The sequence below is a fragment of the Chiloscyllium punctatum genome, chromosome 4 (assembly GCF_047496795.1).
Source record: "Chiloscyllium punctatum isolate Juve2018m chromosome 4, sChiPun1.3, whole genome shotgun sequence".
Lineage (NCBI taxonomy): Eukaryota > Metazoa > Chordata > Chondrichthyes > Orectolobiformes > Hemiscylliidae > Chiloscyllium > Chiloscyllium punctatum.
Window position 1 is genome coordinate 98,825,276 of NC_092742.1, and position 20,361 is coordinate 98,845,636.

Consider the following 20,361-nt stretch of genomic DNA (forward strand, 5'->3'; position numbering starts at 1 on the left):
ACTCCCTCAGTACTGACCCTCCAACAGTGCAGCACTCCCTCAGTACTGACCCTCCAACAGCGCAGCACTCCCTCAGTACTGACCCTCCAACAGTGCAGCACTCCCTCAGTACTGACCCTCCAACAGTGCAACACTCCCTCAGTACTGACCCTCCAACAGTGCAACACTCCCTCAAAACTGATCGCCTGACAGTGCAGCACTCCCTCAGTATGACGATCGGATGTTGTACTACTTCCTCAGTACAAACCCTCCAATAATGCAGCACTCCCTCAGCACTGACATTCCGACAATGCAGTACTCCCTCAGCACTGACCCTCTGACAGTGCGGCAATCCCTCAGGACTGACCCTCCGACAGTGCAGCACTCCCTCAGTACTGACCCTCTGACAGTGCAACACTCCCTCAGTACTGACCCTCTGACAGTACAGCACTCCCTCAGTACTGAACCTCCGACAGTGCAGCACTCCCTCAGCACTGACCCCTCAACAGTGCAGCACTCCCTCAGTACTGACTCTCCGACAGTGCAGCACTCCCTCAGTACTGACACTCTGACAGTGCAGCACTCCCTTAGTACTGACTCTCCGACAGTGCAGCACTCCCTCAGTTCTAACCCTCCGACAGTGCAGCACTCCCTCAGCACTGACCCTCCGACAGTGCAGCACTCCCTCAGCACTGACCCCCCAACAGTGCAGCACTCCCTCAGTCCTGACCCTCTGACAGTGCAGCACTCCCTCAGTTCTAACCCTCCGACAGTGCAGCACTCCCTCAGTACTGACTCTCTTACAGTGCAGCACTCCCTCAGTACTGACCCTCTGACAGTGCAGCACTCCCTCAGTACTGACCCTCTGACAGTGCAGCACTCCCTCAGTACTGACCCTCCGACAGTGCAGCACTCCCTCAGCACTGACCTTCCGACAATGCAGTACTCCCTCAGCACTGACCCTCTGACAGTGCGGCAATCCCTCAGGACTGACCCTCCGACAGTGCAGCACTCCCTCAGTACTGACCCTCTGACAGTGCAACACTCCCTCAGTACTGACCCTCTGACAGTGCAACACTCCCTCAGTACTGACCCTCTGACAGTACAGCACTCCCTCAGTACTGAACCTCCGACAGTGCAGCACTCCCTCAGCACTGACCCCCCAACAGTGCAGCACTCCCTCAGTACTGACTCTCCGACAGTGCAGCACTCCCTCAGTACTGACACTCTGACAGTGCAGCACTCCCTTAGTACTGACTCTCCGACAGTGCAGCGCTCCCTCAGCACTGACCCTCTGACAGTGCAGCACTCCCTCAGTACTGACCTTCTGACAGTGCAGCACTCCCTCGGCACTGACCCTCCGACAGTGCAGCACTCCCTCGGCACTGACCCTCCGACAGTGCAGCACTCCCTCAGCACTGACCCTCTGACAGTGCAGCACTCCCTCAGTACTGACCTTCTGACAGTGCAGCACTCCCTCAGTACTGACCCTCTGACAGTGCAGCACTCCCTCAGTACTGACCTTCTGACAGTGCAGCACTCCCTCGGCACTGACCCTCCGACAGTGCAGCACTCCCTCGGCACTGACCCTCCGACAGTGCAGCACTCCCTCAGCACTGACCCTCCGACAGTGCAGCACTCCCTCAGCACTGACCCCCCAACAGTGCAGCACTCCCTCAGTACTGACCCTCTGACAGTGCAGCACTCCCTCAGTTCTAACCCTCCGACAGTGCAGCACTCCCTCAGTACTGACTCTCTTACAGTGCAGCACTCCCTCAGTACTGACCCTCTGACAGTGCAGCACTCCCTCAGTACTGACCCTCTGACAGTGCAGCACTCCCTCGGTACTGACCCTCCGACAGTGCAGCACTCCCTCAGCACTGACCCTCCGACAGTGCAGCACTCCCTCAGCACTGACCCTCCGACAGTGCAGCACTCCCTCAGCACTGACCCTCCGACAGTGCAGCACTCCCTCAGCACTGACCCTCCGACAGTGCAGCACTCCCTCAGCACTGACCCTCCGACAGTGCAGCACTCCCTCAGCACTGACCCTCCGACAGTGTAGCATTCCCTCAGTACTGACCCTCTGACAGTGCAGCACTCTTTCAGCACTGCTCAAGTTGCTGGAGTGAGAATTGAACACAGAACCTTTAGACTCAGAGATGAGAGAGTGCCAAGTACACTTGAGCTATATAAACTGTTGTTATTTATTGGAGGGAAATGTAGGTCCTGTTTGGCTATCATTGTGTGGGACAGCACTGTATTGATCAGTAATGGTCTGGGACAGCACTGTACTGATCAGTAAGGTGTGTGAGTGCCCTGTACTGGTCAACAAGGTGTGGTACGCACTGTACTGGTCAGTAAGGTGTGGAACAGCACTGTACTGATCAGCAAGGTGTGTGACTGTCCTGTACAGGTCAGTAAGGTGTGGGACTGTACTGTACTGGTCAGTAAGTTGTGTAACTGTATTGTACGGGTCAGCAAGGTGTGGCACTGCACTGTAGTGGGTCAGCAAGGCATGGGACTATCCTGTAGTGGGTCAGTAAGGTGTGGGACTGTCCTGTAGTGGGTCAGCAAGGTGTGGGGCTGTCCTGTAGTGGGTCAACAAGGTGTGGGACTGTCCTTTGTGGGTCAGTAAGGTGTGGGACTGTCCTTTGTGGGTCAGCAAGGTGTGGGGCTGTCCTGTAGTGGGTCAGCAAGGTATGGAACTGTCCTGTAGTGGGTCAGTAAGGTGTGGGACTGTCCTTTGTGGGTCAGCAAGGTGTGGGGCTGTCCTGTAGTGGGTCAGCAAGGTGTGGGACTGTCCTTTGTGGGTCAGTAAGGTGTGGGACTGTCCTTTGTGGGTCAGCAAGGTGTGGGACTGTCCTGTAGTGGGTCAGCAAGGTGTGGGACTGTCCTGTAGTGGGTCAGTAAGGTGTGGGACTGTCCTTTGTGGGTCAGTAAGGTGTGGGACTGTCCTTTGTGGGTCAGAAAGGTGTGGGGCTGTCCTGTAGTGGGTCAGCAAGGTGTGGGACTGTCCTGTAGTGGGTCAGTAAGGTGTGGGACTGTCCTGTAGTGGGTCAGCAAGGTGTGGGACTGTCCTGTAGTGGGTCAGCAAGGTGTGGGACTGTCCTTTGTGGGTCAGTAAGGTGTGCGACTGTCCTTTGTGTGTCAGTAAGGTGTGGGACTGTCCTTTGTGGGTCGGCAAGGTGTGGGACTGTCCTTTATGGGTCAGCAAGGTGTGGGGCTGTCCTGTAGTGGGTCAGCAAGGTGTGGGACTGTCCTTTGTGGGTCAGTAAGGTGTGGGACTGTCCTGTAGTGGGTCAGCAAGGTGTGGGGCTGTCCTGTAGTGGGTCAGCAAGGTGTGGGGCTGTCCTGTAGTGGGTCAGCAAGGTGTGGGACTGTCCTGTAGTGGGTCAGTAAGGTGTGGAACTGTCCTTTGTGGGTCAGTAAGGTGTGGGACTGTCCTTTGTGGGTCAGCAAGGTGTGGGGCTGTCCTGTAGTGGGTCAGCAAGGTGTGGGACTGTCCTGTAGTGGGTCAGTAAGGTGTGGGACTGTCCTTTGTGGGTCGGCAAGGTGTGGGACTGTCCTTTATGGGTCAGCAAGGTGTGGGGCTGTCCTGTAGTGGGTCAGCAAGGTGTGGGACTGTCCTTTGTGGGTCAGCAAGGTGTGGGGCTGTCCTGTAGTGGGTCAGCAAGGTGTGGGACTGTCCTGTAGTGGGTCAGCAAGGTGTGGGACTGTCCTTTGTGGGTCAGTAAGTGTGGGACTGTCCTTTGTGGGTCAGCAAGGTGTGGGGCTGTCCTTTGTGGGTCAGCAAGGTGTGGGGCTGTCCTGTAGTGGGTCAGCAAGGTGTGGGACTGTCCTTTGTGGGTCAGTAAGGTGTGGGATTGTCCTTTGTGGGTCAGCAAGGTGTGGGACTGACCTTTGTGGGTCAGCAAGGTGTGGGGCTGTCCTGTAGTGGGTCAACAAGGTGTGGGACTGTCCTGTAGTGGGTCAGCAAGGTGTGGGGCTGGCCTGTAGTGGGTCAGCAAGGTGTGGGACTGTTCTTTGTGGGTCAGCAAGGTGTGGGACTGTTCTTTGTGGGTCAGCAAGGTGTGGGGCTGTCCTGTAGTGGGTCAGTAAGGTGTGGGACTGTCCTGTAGTGGGTCAGCAAGGTGTGGGACTATCCTGTAGTGGGTCAGCAAGGTGTGGGACTGTCCTTTGTGGGTCAGCAAGGTGTGGGGCTGTCCTTTGTGGGTCAGCAAGGCGTGGGACTGTCCTTTGTGGGTCAGCAAGGCATGGGACTGTCCTTTGTGGGTCAGCAAGGTCTGGGACTGTCCTTTGTGGGTCAGTAAGGTGTGGGACTCTCCTGTAGTGGGTCAGCAAGGCGTGGGACTGTCCTGTAGTGGGTCAGCAATGCGTGGGACTGTCCTTTGTGGGTCAGCAAGGTCTGGGACTGTCCTATAGTGGGTCAGTAAGGTGTGGGACTGTCCTGTAGTGGGTCAGCAAGGCGTGGGACTCTCCTGTAGTGGGTCAGCAAGGCGTGGGACTGTCCTTTGTGGGTCAGCAAGGTGTGGGACTATCCTGTAGTGGGTCAGTAAGGTGTCAGACTGTCCTGTAGTGGGTCAGTAAGTTGTGGGACTGTCCTGCAGTGGGTAGGCAAGGCATGGGACTGTACTGTAGTGGGTCAGCAAGGTGTGGGACTGTCCTGTAGTGGGTCAGCAAGGTGTCGGACTGTCCGGTTGTGGGTCAGCAAGGTGTGGGACTGTCCTGTAGTGGGTCAGCAAGGTGTGGGACTGTCCTGTAGTGGGTCAGAAAGGTGTGGGACTGTACTGTAGTGGGTCAGTAAGGTGTGGGACTATACTGTACTGGTCAGTAAGATGTGGGACTGTCCTGTAGTGGGTCTGCAAGGTGTGGGACTGTCCTGTAGTGGGTCAGTAAGGTGTGGGACTGTCCTGTAGTGGGTCAGCAAAGTGTGGGACTGTACTGTACCTCAATTAGATCCTGGTTGAACCGGGCTAGCAGGCGGGCAGTGCTCAGGTCTCTCTTGCGGCTCTGAGACAGCTCTTTAATCCGATTCCTCCTGTCCAGGATGCTGTTGAGTTTCTCCTGGATGGTACTGGCATCTTCACGCTTTAAACCCTCTTCTCTCAGCTTGCCTGCCTGTTCCTGCAGCGACATCACCTGAAACAACACAACACGAGTCAGGAGTTCAGTGTGATTAAATCCGCCCCACTTGCCTGGATTGGCACCTCCTCTCCACCGCTTACGCTCAGTAGCTGCAGTATATACTGTCTACAAGATGGATTGCAGACATTCACCAAAGGTCCTTAGACAACACCTTCCAAATCCATAATCAACGATGGAAAGGCAAGGGCAGCAGATACATGGGAACACCTGCCCCTGCAAGTTCTCTTGCAAGCCAGTCACCATCCTGACTGGAAATACACCACTGTTCCTTCACTGTCATGGTCAAAATCCTGGAATTCTGTCCCGAAGGGGATTGTGGGTGAGCCTTAAGCACATGGACTGCAGCAGTTCAAGAAAGCAGCTCATCATCACCTTCTCAAGGGCAGTTAGGGATAACATGCATAATGTGGTTCTACCTCCTACATGTTTGGGATGTGGGTACCCCTGGAAAGGCCAGGATTTATTGCCCAGACTTGGCGAAGAGCTTCCTTCTTGAACCATGGTTGCAACTGAGAATTGCTGGGCAACTTCTGGAAACTGTCAAGTGCCAAAGAATTAGGTGAGAGTCTTCATTCATATACAGGCCAGGTCTAATGAGGACGGCAGGAGATCAGTCTGGGCTTTAGCACAAATGGACAGCTTATTGTCAAGATGCTGACAATCTGCTCAGCTAGCTCTGCTGCATCTCTGATCCACTACAGCACCAGGACAAATTTGCTCTCAAGGTCCCATTTTTCTAGCCTTGAACTCACACCTATCCCTAACTTCTCTGCCATCTCCCCTCGTGCTCTTTTCCACGATATTCAGGAGACCCTGCCCCTCAGTCCGCACCTACAAAGTTTTTAGATTAGATTAGATTACTTACAGTGTGGAACAGGCCCTTTGGCCCAACAAGTCCACACCAACCTGCCGAAGCGCAACCAACCCAGACCCATTCCCTTACATTTCATCCCTTCACCTAACACTATGGGCAATTTAGCATGGCCAATTCACCGAACCTGCACATTTTTGAACTGTGGGAGGAAACCGTGCACCCGGAGGGTGCCCACGCAGACACGGGGAGAACGTGCAAACTCCATACAATTAGTTGCCTGAGGCGGGAATTGAACCCAGGTCTCTGGCGCTGTGAGGCAATAGTGCTAACTGCACTCCCAGCATTCTCTCGGTCTGCCACAATAGCTCATGCTGTGATTGGTTCTCTCACCTTAGGCCATAGAGTCAGACAGCACACAGACAGACCTTTCGGTCCAACTCGTCCATGCTGACCAAGTTTTCCAAACTTAACCAGTCCTGCTAACCTGCGTTTGGCCCATATTCCTCTAAACCTCTGCTTTTCATGTACCTGTCCAAATGTCTTTAAATGTTTTAACTGTGCCTGCATCTACCACTTCTCTGGCAGATCATTCCACGTACAAACCACCCTGTGTGTGATAACATTAGCGCTGAGGTCCCTTTTAAATCTTTCTCCTCTCACCTTAAAAATATGCCCCGTCATTTTGAACAACCCCTGCACAGGAAAAAGACCTTTGCTGATCACTTTATGATTTTATAAACCTCAACCACCTATGCTCCAGTGAAAAATGCTCCAGCCCATCTAGACTCTCCTTAAAACTCAAATCCTCCAATCCCAGTCATGTCTCAGTCTCCTTTAAACCTGCCCTAGTCACTCCAAATGTCATGTGCTTAATTCAGACCAGTGAGAACCCACCCAGAGTTAAATGCAGCCGACCCACCCAGAGTTAAACACAGCTCCACCTCTCAGAGTTAAACACAGCCTGACCCACTCGCAGTTAAACGCAGCCTGATCCACTCAGAGCTAAATGCACTCCAACTGGCTCAGAGATTAACCCAGCCTGACCCACTCATAGTTAAATGCAGCCCAACTGGCTCAGGGTTAAACACAGCCTGACCCACTCAGGGTTAAACACAGCCTGACCCACTCAGGGTTAAACACAGCCTGATTCCCTCTGAGAGTTAAGTTCTGCTTGAACTTATGTTCTATGCTTATTGATCACTCTCAAGAAAGCAGTTCTTCACCAAGGATAGGTGATAAATGCTGGACTTTCCAGTGATATACACATCCCAAACAGGAAGAAAGACTAAACAAAAACCAAAGATCTGCAAATGCTAGAAATCAGAAACAAAATTAGAAACTGCTGCAGGAACTCAGCAGGTCTGGCAGCGAGTGTGGTGAGAAAGCAGAGTTAACGTTTCTGATTCAGTGACCCTCTTTCAGAACCTGACATTAACTCTGCCTTCTCTCCACAAGACGCTGCCAGACCTGCTTAGTTTCCCCAGCAGTTTCTGCTTTTGTATCAGTGAAATAGAATTGTACGATAGTGAGGGCTCCAAGATTTCGATTTATTAGCTGTGGCTTAATGAAAAGTGTTTGTTTGAATGAAGTGCAGTGCTGCACACTCTACTTCCAACCCTTTGCTGCCTCTTTCCTTTCGCCCTCCTGTTTAAGTTTTCATTCAGATCATTTACCTTTTCCTCCTGGGTAATGAGAAGCTTTTCAAAAGCCTCATGCCGTTTGATGAGGGAATCTACGGTGTCCACGGATGTCCCAAGTTCACTGGACCTCAGGTAAACCTGAGGAAAGAAGAAATGTGGTGACAGTCAGTGCTCAGTCACTGTGATCAAATCAGCACAATCACTCCTTCAGTACTTTGTTCTTACTTCTCTCTCCGATAGGTACAGACACAGAATACTCCATACATTTCATTGCTGTATTCATTTTCCCATCTCAAAAAATCCAAATTGCCTGCAAAAGTGTCGTGCTGTTTCTAAATATTCCAAAATATTCAGTTTATACCCCAGATCAAGCAGAGCGAGCGGGTTTCAGAAAAGGGAAAGTTCAACGAGACAGCAGGGATGTGCACTACATCACAATGTAAAGAGAGATTTACTCTGTCCCCAAGCCTGCCTGGGGACAGTGGAGAGGAAGCTTTAGTCTGTATCTAACCCCGTGCTGTCGCTGTGCTGGGAGTGTTTGACAGGGACAGCGAGCTGTATATTGAGCTGACAGTGAGTTTCTGAAGGCTCTAAAACTGACTCTTGTGATTCTCTTGAATGAAAAAAGAACTCACGATAGACAAGTTGAAGGAAAGCAGGAAACAGAAGCGGTCATTTCCACAGCTCTACCCGACTGCGCATCACTGCCAACATTGTCAGCTATAAACAGGTCTGCTGCCTGCTTTCATGGAGAGGTTTACAATACGGGATATCTCCGAGGAAACTGGTTCTGACCTTCAGGAGGAAGCTGATGGATCTCCCAGAGGTAAGCTGTAGCAGACTGGGCGAGGGGGTGTTTGTCTCCGTGCTGACAGAGTGGTGCTCGAATTCCAGTGGGTCACCTTCAGCGGTGCAGCAGTGCTCCTGACCACGGCACATACACCACGCACGGGGGTTTGCGGCTCTCTGTACGGCCTCAGGCGTGTCCTCAGGAAGCGTGCTGAGGCTGTGGGATGAGCAGCTGCTCCTGGTCTCCGACGGGCCCTGGGTGTTGCGATGGGAGGTCCTGCAGTGACCGTGCCCAGGGCTCAGGCTGATGGAGAGCACGGGCCCACTGTGGGCTGGAGGCAAGGACCGGAAAACACAGTTGAGAGTGCAGCCGTGCGGGGTACCTCGCCACTCGTCTGGGCGAGGCGCGGGGGGCCCTCGTAACACCAGCTCTGTCCGGGAGAAGCCAAGCGAAGGGGGAGAAGCTGTGGAGACCACCTCCAGGGCTCGGACGCTGCTGCCCGATTGGGAGCCTCTTGGTGTGGGGTGGACAGAGGTCGGGGGTTGGTTTAGGGTGGGCACTGGTGCAGGGTGGGCAGGAGTAAGGGTCACCAGCAGGCTGCTGACCCGACGGGCCGGCTCTGGCACAGCAGGCTGGTTGACAGTGGCGGGCGGCACTGAAATCCCACTGGCCTCCTCTTTCTCCTCCTCCTTCATTGAGTGGGCAACGACCACAGGACTAGAGGGCACAGTTCGGGCAGGATTTGGCCCCTCAGCGTAGGTGGATGGGAGGCATGGGGCCAAGGTGACGTCCATCCTGGAGACGCAGCGGGCAGCAGGGGGCGCTGGCCTTGGCGCGGCAGCGGTGCTCAGTCTGGAGACCGAGCGTGCCAGCGATGGCGTTCCCAGAGGGGCTGGCCACAGCTTGGTGCACACCGTGAAGCGCTGCATCCTCTTACTGCGCTCCGGGCCCGACATGCTCCCTTGCCCTTCAGTCGACTGGCAGGGGGTCAGAGGCGCAGATTCCGAGGTCAGGGGCAAGAGGACAAGAGCTGCCCCGCGGGGAACATTCCAGACGAGTCAAACCCCTGGTCGGTAGCCGCCAATGGCGACGAGAGGAGCCAGGCTCCAGTGAAGCATGGGGCAGGTGGGAGATAGCAGGGAGTCAGACCTGGGAAGGGAAAGCACCAGCAGGAATCAGGGAGCACCACAGCATCAACCAAGGCTCACAGAGTCCGTCTGCGTCTGGCCACATGCTGCTCCCCTGATGAGAATATCCTTCTCTCTCTCTCTCTCCACGAGAGGCAGACCTCCCTCCTCCCAGCGTTTCATCAACAGCAAGATCTGTGAAAATTGGCTCCTTCCTCCAATTTCTTTAGGAATGCGAATAGAGAGAGAGAGAGAGAGAGAGAGAGAGAGAAAAAAATAGTAAAAGAAGTGGGAGTCTCCAAGAAAATTCAAGGTGCTGCTGCCAAAAACAATGCGGTGACTGAAGTTGCAGACACCGACAGCTCCACTGAGTGGAGGGAGCTGCTGGATTTTATGTTGTTGTGCTTACTGAGCACTCACTCACACCCGAAATGTCTCACAGGCTCCTTTTCTGAAAGTGGCACTGGTTCTGCAGCCAGCACTGTCCGAGAGGTGAACGTCGGTAAGAGCTGTGGAAGTGGCTGTTCAGCCCGTCAGAACTTCTTGCCCGTGTGTGTGTGTGTGTGTGTGTGTGTGTGTATGTGTGTGTGTGTGTGTGAGGTTGATCAGATGATACCCTGGCCATGCATAGCTCAGCAGCTTGCCTGAACCTTATTTACTGAGGGATCAAAAGCTAGTCAAAGATTCTTATTGAATCTTTCAAACTGCTGCAGCCAAGTCTGCAGCATGGTAAAAGAAGTGTAGGGGCTGCAGGTTACCCATCTGTGAACAACAAAGTGAGCAGCAGCCCCCTTGCCAGCTTTCCAGAGCACAATCAGTGACTTTACGCACTGCACATGGCATGTAGAATAGCCAAATCTGTCAGCAATGAAAGGAGCCTGAATGCAGCACAGTAATACACATGTGGGAGAGCATTCATACACACACAGACACACACACAGACACACACACACACATACACACACACACACCATTCAACACGATCATGGCTAATCATCCAACTCAGTTCCCTGTTCCCACTTTCTCCCCATATCCTTTAATCCTTTTACCCCCAAGAACTACATATAAATGCTTTTCGAAAACATTCAATGTTCTGGCCTATCTTCTGTTGCAGAGAATTCCACAGGCTCTCTGGATGAAGAAACTTCTCATTTTAGTCTTAGGTCCTTGGAATGTCATCCCTGGCCCTGCATTTCCCGACATCAGGATCATCCTTTCTGCATTTACACTGTCTCATCCTCTTAGAATTTCACAGGTTTCAATGATATCACTCCTCATTCTTCTAAACACTGGTGAATATCGTTCGATCTAGTCTGTCTTCATATGTCAGACCTGCTTTCCCAGGAGGCAGTCTGATAAATCTTTATGGAATTCCGCCAATAGCCAGAACATTAGTCCTCGGATGAGGAGACCAAAACTGCGCACAACATTCCAGGTGTGGTCATGTCAAGATACAGTAGAATTGGAGCAAGGCGATTCTTCTCCTGTACTTGAACCCTCTCATTATGAAGGCCAACTTGTGCCTCCTTCACGGCCTGATACCCCTCATGGCGGTGATACTGGGTAGTGATGGCAATGGTGGCCTACAATGGTGGAGGTTGTGTTGGTAATGGTGGAGGTGGTAGTGATGGTGGAGGGAATTGTGATGATGACGATGGTAATGGTGTTGGGGGTGTAGATTGGAGGGGTGGCCAGGGTAGAATGACATGTCTGTGTGGGAGATTCAAAGGCACAGCGGACGGGCTGCTTTTCACCTGTCCTTCATGGGGGTTTGCCATCGCTGTCCAGGCCAGCGATTATTACCCATCTCTAAATGGGAAAGTGCGATCTGACCATGGAGTGTGAATGGGAGGGTGAAACAGGTAGGTCTCCCTCTCTTCAACTCACAAGTTTCTCACATAGCCTCCACGCCCTGTATTTTGTTTTGGTTAAATTGACAATGCTGGTTGATTCTGAGACAGGCAGTTTCATTCTGAGATATAATTGAGTCAGCTTTCCTCAGGGAATAAGAGGTTTCTACAGACACCTGCCTACTGACCTTCCCAGGCCTCTATCTACCCACAGTCAAGAGTGTGATGCTGGAAAAGCACAGCAGATCAGGCAGCATCAGAGGAGCAGGAGAATCGATATTTCAGGCGTAAGCCCTTCATCAGGAATGAGGCTTATGCCCAAAACATTGATTTTCCTGCTCCTCAGACGCTGCCTGACCTACTGTGCCTTTCCAGCATCACACTCTCAGATCTGCAGTGCTCACTTTCTCCCATCTACCTACAGCCGGCCTGCAGTCATTCTGGAGATGGGCATCTTGGGGGTGCAGATCTTTATAATCTTAACATTGGACTGGGGCCCTATGGCCCTCCTGTTCAGGGTTGTTTAGGGCACAGCCCCATCTCCTGTATCCCTACTGTGCCACATCTCCAACCACACTCACCTCCTGAGAATTCATGAGCTTTTCCATTTGGCTGATGTCCCTGTAGAAGATTTGCTGCAGTAACATCCTCTCCAGCCAGCTCCTCTTCAACTCCCACTGACGATACAAGCCTGACTTCTCATCCTGCAGAGAAGTGACCTTATCTCGGACCTGGAAAACAGAGAATTCACATCAGAGCAGTGGACAGCGCTACCGGATACAGCTAGGGAGGGTGGAGGGGGAAGAGAACAGAGTGGGGGAGAGGGAGAGAGTGGGGCAGAGAGGGACAGACAGGGGCAAAGGACATACAGGGACAGAGGGATGGAGCAGCAAGAGACAGAGGGGGAGGGAGATGTAAGAGAAGGGGGAAGGGATGTGAGAGAGAGGCGGAGGGGGATGTGAGGGGATGTGAGAGAGAAGGGGAGGGAGGTGAGAGAGAGAGAGGGGGGATGTGACAGAGAAGGGGAGGGATGTGAGAGAGAGAGAGAGAGAGAGGGAGGGGATGAGAGAGAGAGAGGGAGGGGGGAATGTGACAGAGAGGGGAGGGGGATGTGAGAGAGAGAGGGAGCGGATGTGAGAGGGGGATGTCAGAGAGATGGGGAGAAGGGGATGTGAGAGAGAAGGGGAGGGGGATATGAGTAAGAGAAGGAGGGGGTTATGAGAGATAGGGGGAGGGGAGGGGGTTGTGAAAGGCAGAGGGAGGGATGTGAGAGAGAGGAAGGGGGATGTGAGAGAGAAGGGGAGGGGGATGTGAGTGAGAGGGAGAGGGGGATGTGAGAGAGAGGGGAGAGGGATGTGAGAGAGAGGGAGAGGGGGAGGGGGATGTGACAGAAAGGGGAGGGAGGTGTGAGAGAGAGGGAGGGAGGTGTGAGAGGGAGAGAGATGTGAGAGAGAGGGGGAGGGCCATGTAACAGAGAGAGAGGGGGAGGAGGATGTGAGTGAGTGGATGAGGAGGATGTGAGAGAGTGGGGGAGGGGAATGTGAGAGAGAGAGGGGATGTGTGAGAGAAGGGGAGGGGGATGTGAGTAAGAGATGGAGGGGGTTGTGAGGGGGGGGATGTGAGAGACAGAGGGAGGGATGTGAGAGAGAGAGAGGAAGGGGGAATGTGAGAGAGAAGGGGAGAGGGATATGAGAGAGAGGTGGAGGTGGATATGAGAGAGAAGGGGAGGGGGAGGTGAGTGACAGGGGGAATGAGAGAGGGGGAGGGGGATGAGGGGGAAGAGGAATGTGAGAGAGAGGGGAATGCGAGAAGGGGGGGGATGCGAGAAATGGAGGGGGTTGGAATGCAAGTGGTTGCAAAAATAGTGAGGGAAGATGGTGAGGAAGAGGTGAGGAAGAGGTGAGGGCAGGGTGGAAAGATAAAGAGGGATGAACAGATGGAGAGAGGAGAAAGCAGAAAGAAATCAAGGGGAAGAGCGAGAAAATAAGGGAGAGAAGCGAAAGAAAACGAGTAAGGCACAAAGCAGGAAGCGAAGATGGGCAGCTAGGGCTCACATCTTGTGATGGGTAGGATTCGTGCAGGATCTCCTGACCCAGGGCCATGACTTGCTCAAAGGTCTCTTCCCTGGCATCGATTTCCGCTCGGAGCTGCTGATGCTGGGTCAGCTTTAAATCCGTCATGAAACTGTCACGTGTTGCTTCCTCCACTTTCATTTCCCTCAGCAGCTCAGCCGACCAGGAGAAGTAATCCCGGGCCTAGGGGACGCAGAGTTCAGAATGTGTAGAGATCAGAGTGGAGGGTTGGGGTGGGGGCAACGTATAGAGTGATGCTAGCCTGGAGCTTCCATCATTGCCAAAATCTTTCTTCGTGCAAAACCTCATGTCCCAGTGGACCAAGAGCATGTGATTTTGAACACAACAAAGTTTGCTGTGTAATCTGTATTGACAGCAAAATGCAGCAAACGTTCCCATCTGCACTTACCTCTGGCCTGAAATGGTGCTGGGTATTCAGGTTCCATGTTTCTGTGAAGAAACATGAGGGATTGCCCTCAAGGAGTTCTCAATTATGTTAGACTTCTGAAAGGCCTTTGATAAGGTGCCTCACAGGAGGCTGCTGAGTAAGATGAGGGCCCATGGAGTTTGAGGTGAGCTACTGGCATGGATTGAGGATTGGCCGTCTGACAGAAGGTAGAATGTTGGGATAAAAGGTTCTTTTTCGGAATAGCAGCTGGTGACAAGTGGTGTGTCCTGCAGGGTTCAGTGTGAGATTCGCAGCTGTTCACTTTATATATTAATGACCTGGATGAAGGGACTGGGGGCATCCTGGCGAAGTTTGCCAATGGTAACGAAGTTAGGCGGACAGGCAGGTAGTACTGAGGAGGTGGGGAGGCTGCAGAAAGATTTAGACAGTTTAGGAGAGTGGTCCAGGAAATGGGTGATGAAATTCAATGTGAGGTCTTGCACTTTGGAAAAGAGCACAGACATGGACTACTTCCTAAACGGTGAGAAAATTCATAAAGCCAAAGTACAAAGGGATCTAGGAGCGCTAGTCCAGGATTCTCTAAAGGTTGACTTGCAGGGGGAGTCCATGATTAAGAAAGCAAACGTAATGTTGTTATTTATCTCAAGAGGGTTAGAATATAAAAGCAGCAATGTGCTTCTATAAAGCTCTAGTTAGGCCCCATTTAGAATACTGTTCAATTTTGGGCCCCACACTTCAGGAAGAACATACTGGCACTGGAGCATGTTCAGTGGAGATTCACACGAATAATCCCTGGAATGGTCGGCCTAACATACGATGAACGGCTGAGGATCCTGTAATTGTATTCATTAGAGTTTAGAAGGTTTAGAGGAGATCTAATTGAAACTTACAAGACAATGCATGGCTTAGAAAAGGTGGACACTGGGAAGTTGTTTCTGTTGGTGGGGGGGGGGGGGGATTAGGACCAGTGGGCACAACCTTAGAATTAGAGGGGGTCAATTTAGAATGGAAATGAGGAGACATTTCTTCAGCCAGAGAGTGGTGGGCCTGTGGGATTAATTGCCACAGAGCGTAGTGGAGGCTGGGACATTAAATCTCTTCAAGGCAGAGATTGATAAATTCTTTATCTTGCAAGGAATTAAGGGCTACGGTGAGAGTGCGGGTAAGTGGAGTTGAAATGCCCATCAGCCATGATTAAATGGTGGAGTGGACTCGATGGGCTGAATAGCCTTACTTCCACTCCTATGTCTTATGGTCTCATTACAAACCTGGAATCCAAAAGAACCCAGAGGCAGCCACACCTGGTGTGAAATATGATTGGAACAACTCAGAAGGAAGCCATTCCAGCCCTCATGGCTGTGCTACCTCTTAGAAAGAGCTAGTCATTGCACCTGCCCCTCTACCCCACTGCACCCCCAAGGCTCTCAAACCTCATCTCCTTCACAGGTACCTCCAATCTCTTTGGAAAATCAGAACCGAATCCACTTTCTCCAGTGTTTCAGTGCATTCCAGATTCCACAATGGATGGGGTTAAAAACAAATCTCATCTCCCTTCTGGTTCCTTTCCTAATTGTCTTGAACTTGTTTTTATTTGGTTAGAGATTCTTCTTATTCACTCTACAAAAGTGCTTTGTAACTGTCTTAAATCCCTATTAAATCTCCCTGCTCCGTGGTCAGCAATCCCAGCTCCTTTTGAAGGTTTACTAGCCACATACCTGGACTAGGAGAAGGTGAGGAGTGCAGATGCTGGAGATCAGAGTTGCAAAGTTGCTGGAAAAGCACAGCAGGTCAGGCAACATCTGAGGAACAGGAGAATCAATGTTTCAGGTATAAGCCCTTCATCAGGAATGGGAGGGTTCTCTTTATCAGGAATGATGGGATAGGCTGGGCCTGTATACTCTGGAGTTTAGAAAAATGAGAGTGACTTGATTGAGAGACACAAGATCCTGAGGGGACTTGGCAAGATGGATGTGGAGGAGATATCTCCTTTTGCAGGAGAATCTAGAATTAGGAAAGAGTGGGGCCTATTAGAGACCAAAGGGGCAATCTGTGCGTGGAGCCACAGGACGTGGCTGAGGTCGTAAATGAATATTTCTCATCTATATTCACAAAGGAGAAGAACATTATAGCTGAAGATTGCAGTTGGGATTGTGAGGGTCTAGAGCATGTGAAGATGAATAAGGATGAGGTATAAATCTCCAGGGCCTGATAAGATGCATCTGGGAGGCAAGGTGCAATCAGGAGCAATCTCCTGATTGCTGGGGCCCTGTGGAGATATTTAATACTTCACTGGCCACAAGTGAAGTGCCAGATGACTGGAGGATAGCTAATATGAAAGAAAAATTCAGGAAGGGCATCAGGGATGGGCCATTATAGACCCGTTAGGCTGGTGTCACTGGTGTGGAAATTATTGGGAAAAAAAACACTGAGGCATGGAATGCTTGGAAAAGCAGAGATTGATCAGAGATAGTCAGCACAGTTTTGTTAGCCAGAGATTCTGTCTGAATAACTTAACTGAATTTTTTTGAGATCCTTCAGATTCCTGAAGGTGCCAGTCCAGATAGATAGCGTGGTAAAGAAGGCAGTCAGGATGCTTGCCTTCATTAGCTGGGATATAGAATATAAATGCAGGGAAGGTTTATGAGACTTTGGATAGTCCCTCCTCAAATAGTGGTGGGAAGCAGTGTCTTTGGATATTTTTAACATTCAAGGCAATGAAAGGTTATTGGAGGTAGGTGGGAATGTAGAGTAATGAGACAACAGATCAGGCTTGAAGGGCTGAATGGCCTACTCCTCCTCATTTGTATACTCTCTGATTTCCCCTTTTATTAGGACCTTTTTACAGCTCTAATGCAGAAAATGTGAACTTCTAACAGGTTAAGAACAGGGCTGTTGCAATAGACCATGTGACCACGAGACTGCTCTGCCATTCAATGAGATTATGGCCAATCTGACGATCCTAACCTCCATTTTCCTGCCTTTTTTCCCAGTGCCTTTCGTTCCCTCAGTGAGTAAAACCCTGTCTATCTTAGCCTTGAATATACTAACAGCCCAGCCTGAATAGTGAAACGTTGATTTTTGTTTTCACTCTTGTGATCAGGTGTCACTGATCAAGGCTGGCATTGATTGATCACTCTAAGGTGCCCCTGAGAAGATGGTGTGAGCCAAGCTCTTTGTAGTGAAAGAGAGCCCACAATACCAAAGCCTATGAGCAGCAATGAATTATATTTAAGCACAGAGTCAAAGAGTCATACAGCTTGGAAACAGACCCTTTGGTCCAACCAGTCATGCTCAATATAATCCCAAACTAAACCGTAGGCCCATATCCCTCCAAACATTTCCTATTTATGTCTTTTAAAGGTTGTAATTGTACCCGCATCCACCATTTCCTCAGGAAGTTCACTCCATGCGGGAAAAACCCTCTGTGTAAAAAAATGTCTTTTTTAAATTGGTCTCCTCTCAGCTTAAATCGTGCCCCCTAGTCTTGAAATTCCCCATCTTAGGGAAAAGACAACTACCATCAACTCTATCTATACCTCTCGTTATTTTGTAAACTTCTATCAGGTCACCTGGCAACCTCCTACGCTCCAGTGAAAAAAGTCCCAGCCTATCTAACCTTTCTTTATAACTCAAACCTACCATACCTGGCAACATCCTGGTAAATCTCTTCTGAACCCTTTCCAGTTTGATACTATCCTTCTTATAACTGGGCAATCAGAACTGGACAGAGTATTCCAGAGGAGGCCACACCAGTGTCCTCTATAACCTTAACATAATGTCCTAATTCCTAAGCTCAAATGTCTGGACACCCATAACTACACATCAAAACAGGCAAGCAATTGGGGAGTTAATGTTCTGGCACACCCTGAGGATGTGATTGTAAATAAATGGGAGTTTTTCTTTATTTTGTACCATAAGGCATTTCATGTTGAATGCTGTCTGTCTATACCCACCTGCGCCAGGAACCTCTGGATTTTACAGGCCTGTTCCAGGTCTTCTCTCCGCTGGTCCACTTTAGCTCTCAGCATCTCCCAGTTTTCCACAACAGCCTGTTGTTTCTCCTGTAGGGCTGCACTCTGCTGTGTAGTGCATTGGTGCAGGACCTCATCAGCTGCATCCACCAACGCCTGCAGCTGCAATGAGAGGAAGACCCGCTGTGAGGACTGCCGTGCCAGTGGATCATAAACCTGGACGGACACACTGACCTTTTTTTTGGCAATGTGTTCCTTGTTAAATTTTAACAAAACAGACATATAGCCAAAAGATGGCAGCGAGTGTAAATTCAGCAAGTGATTGGCAAAGCCCTGAGCGAAACCATAAACGTCACACCTGAAAGGTTGTCAAGGGAACTTCAAACAGCAACACTTCAAAGGTAGGGATGCAATTCAAAAGATGTTAGACTAATCTTCTGTAGATATTTTCTCTCTGGTAAAGCCATCTCCTGTCAATTACATTTGGTTTAGTCTTCCATACAAAAGGGTTAAACGTCAGCCACAATCTCCGGCTGATGTGCTAGTGTTGACTGGTATCTTGGGAAGGTTATGTTTGACACCCCTGCACTGCAGATAAAGAAAGACTATCGCTTGTGCTGAGTGCTAGAAGCTAGAAAGGCAGTAAAGTCACTGCAAAAAGGAAACTGAAAAGGAAAATAATTATCTAACTTATATAGCCAAGAATCTCAAAATCAATCACTTTAACATCAGCGTTATCAGTACTACCAAATTAACACTTGTAATGTTGTGTGGTCTGTTTGTGGTACCCAAATTGGGATTTGTATGTCTTTTTAACTGTTATTTTAAAAAAACCTTTACCATTTCATATTTCTGATCCGTGCGTGTGTATGTGCCTTGTGTTTTATGATCTTTTCCTATTTTCAGAAGCTAGTAAACTCTTTCGCAAGAAAGTCTGTTTAATTTGGCTCCTTTTCAAACAAAAATTGAGTTTAGGAAAAGGCACATGCAAGAGAAGGGAATTTTATTTTAAAATTAATCTTGTTGTGATAAATCCGAATGAGAGGTTCAATTAAGAAGGGGAACCGATTTATTTTTGTATAATAAAACAAAGAATTGCTGATGGTGGAGATTTAAAATAAATGAAACAGAAAGTGTTGGAGAAACTAAGCAGGTCTGGCAGCATCTATGGAGAGAGAAACAGAGTTAACGTTTCAAGCCCAATGACCTTTTGTCAGGACTGAATACAGCTAAGAAATGGTAGTATTAATGCTGAAAATGGGTTGGCTGTGCTGAGTGCAGCCACAGAAGACAGGACCTGTTGGTATGGGGGTGGATGACGAACATGAAGGAAGGTGTCTGTGCTCTGAAGTTGTTAAATTGAAGGCTAGTAAGTGTCCAGGCAGAAGATGATGGTATTAATCCTCCAGCTTGCCTGGAGCACTGCAGCAGACCTGAGACAGAAATGCTGGTCCAGGGGCAACCACTAGGGGAAATTCTACCCAGAATCATAACAAATCAGGCCCTCACCCATATAGCAATCATAACATGTTGCAAGCAATGCCTTCTCTAAGCTTTGTGGGCCCAAAACTGCTCAGACTAACCAACTCATAGCACTTCACCTAGTCTCCATTGCTGAACACAGATGGAGACTGACTCTGTTTGAGTGTTAGGAACTTTTCACGTGGGTCACAGAAACTCACGTCCTTAAAAGCCTGCAGAGATTGGGATGGGGTGCAATTTGAGCTTTCCTGGTAAATCTAATGAGTGTGTACAAAGTGAACTGAAAAACGTGTGGGGTTCAAGCAGCTCAAGCACAACTGTCCAGAATATTTTGTACAGAAACACTGCAGCATAGAGAGAGTGAGACAGGACATTGTGCAGGAACATTGTAGACAGAGAGAATGACAGTGAATTGTACAATATATTGCACCGCTATAGAGAGAAAGAGAGGGCAAGAGACAGTATATTTAACAGGAATACTATTGCAGAATGAGAGTACATTCTATAGGAGCACTACTGCAGAGATAGAGAGAGAGAATGAATTTATTGTATAGAAATACTACTGCAGAGAGAGAGAGAGGGGGGACCATATTGATCAGGAACACTATTTAAGAAAGAGTAAGTGAAAGAGTGTATTGCACAGAATATTCTACGAGAACATTACTGCTGAGGATTGCAAGTGTTGGATTTGTTGGGAACTGATGAATGAGCTGGGACCTGTAATTTTTGTTGGCTGAAATTTAAATGGTGCACAGATCAACAAAAACTCAAATTATGACCTGAAAAATCACACTGTTCTCCCTTGCCCTTTGATATAATGATGGGACATTGAATCACAAATCTGTGGTCTAACCTGCTGTTCGGCCCCAGACAGCTCATGTTCCAGGGCTTCATGTCTCCGCAGTTGTGCCTGAACACCCCGCAGGTCCTTTGCAATTTCATCAGGAAAACTTTTTAGTTTCTCCTAAAGTGGTGGAAGCAAATGGCAAATGTAAAGAGACAGATTTCACAACAAATCGCTTCACCTCGACACTGTCCCAAAACAGGGACTTCACCAGGTTAGATACAGTGTAAAGCTC

The 20,361-nt window shown here is 49.9% G+C and overlaps 1 protein-coding gene across 2 annotated transcripts in view; it reads right to left on the reverse strand.

Annotated features, from left to right (window-relative positions):
• Positions 1–20,361, reverse strand: part of sptbn5 (spectrin, beta, non-erythrocytic 5) — a 275,567-nt gene that overhangs the window by 118,474 nt on the left and 136,732 nt on the right. For both annotated transcript variants that reach the window (XM_072569378.1, XM_072569377.1), the window contains 6 exons: positions 20,136–20,246; positions 17,783–17,962; positions 13,403–13,603; positions 11,930–12,079; positions 7,615–7,719; positions 4,930–5,121 (listed from right to left, as the gene is read on the reverse strand). In XM_072569378.1, coding sequence (XP_072425479.1) covers positions 4,930–5,121; positions 7,615–7,719; positions 11,930–12,079; positions 13,403–13,603; positions 17,783–17,962; positions 20,136–20,246 — 939 coding nt within the window. The remainder of the gene's footprint in view (positions 1–4,929; positions 5,122–7,614; positions 7,720–11,929; positions 12,080–13,402; positions 13,604–17,782; positions 17,963–20,135; positions 20,247–20,361) is intronic.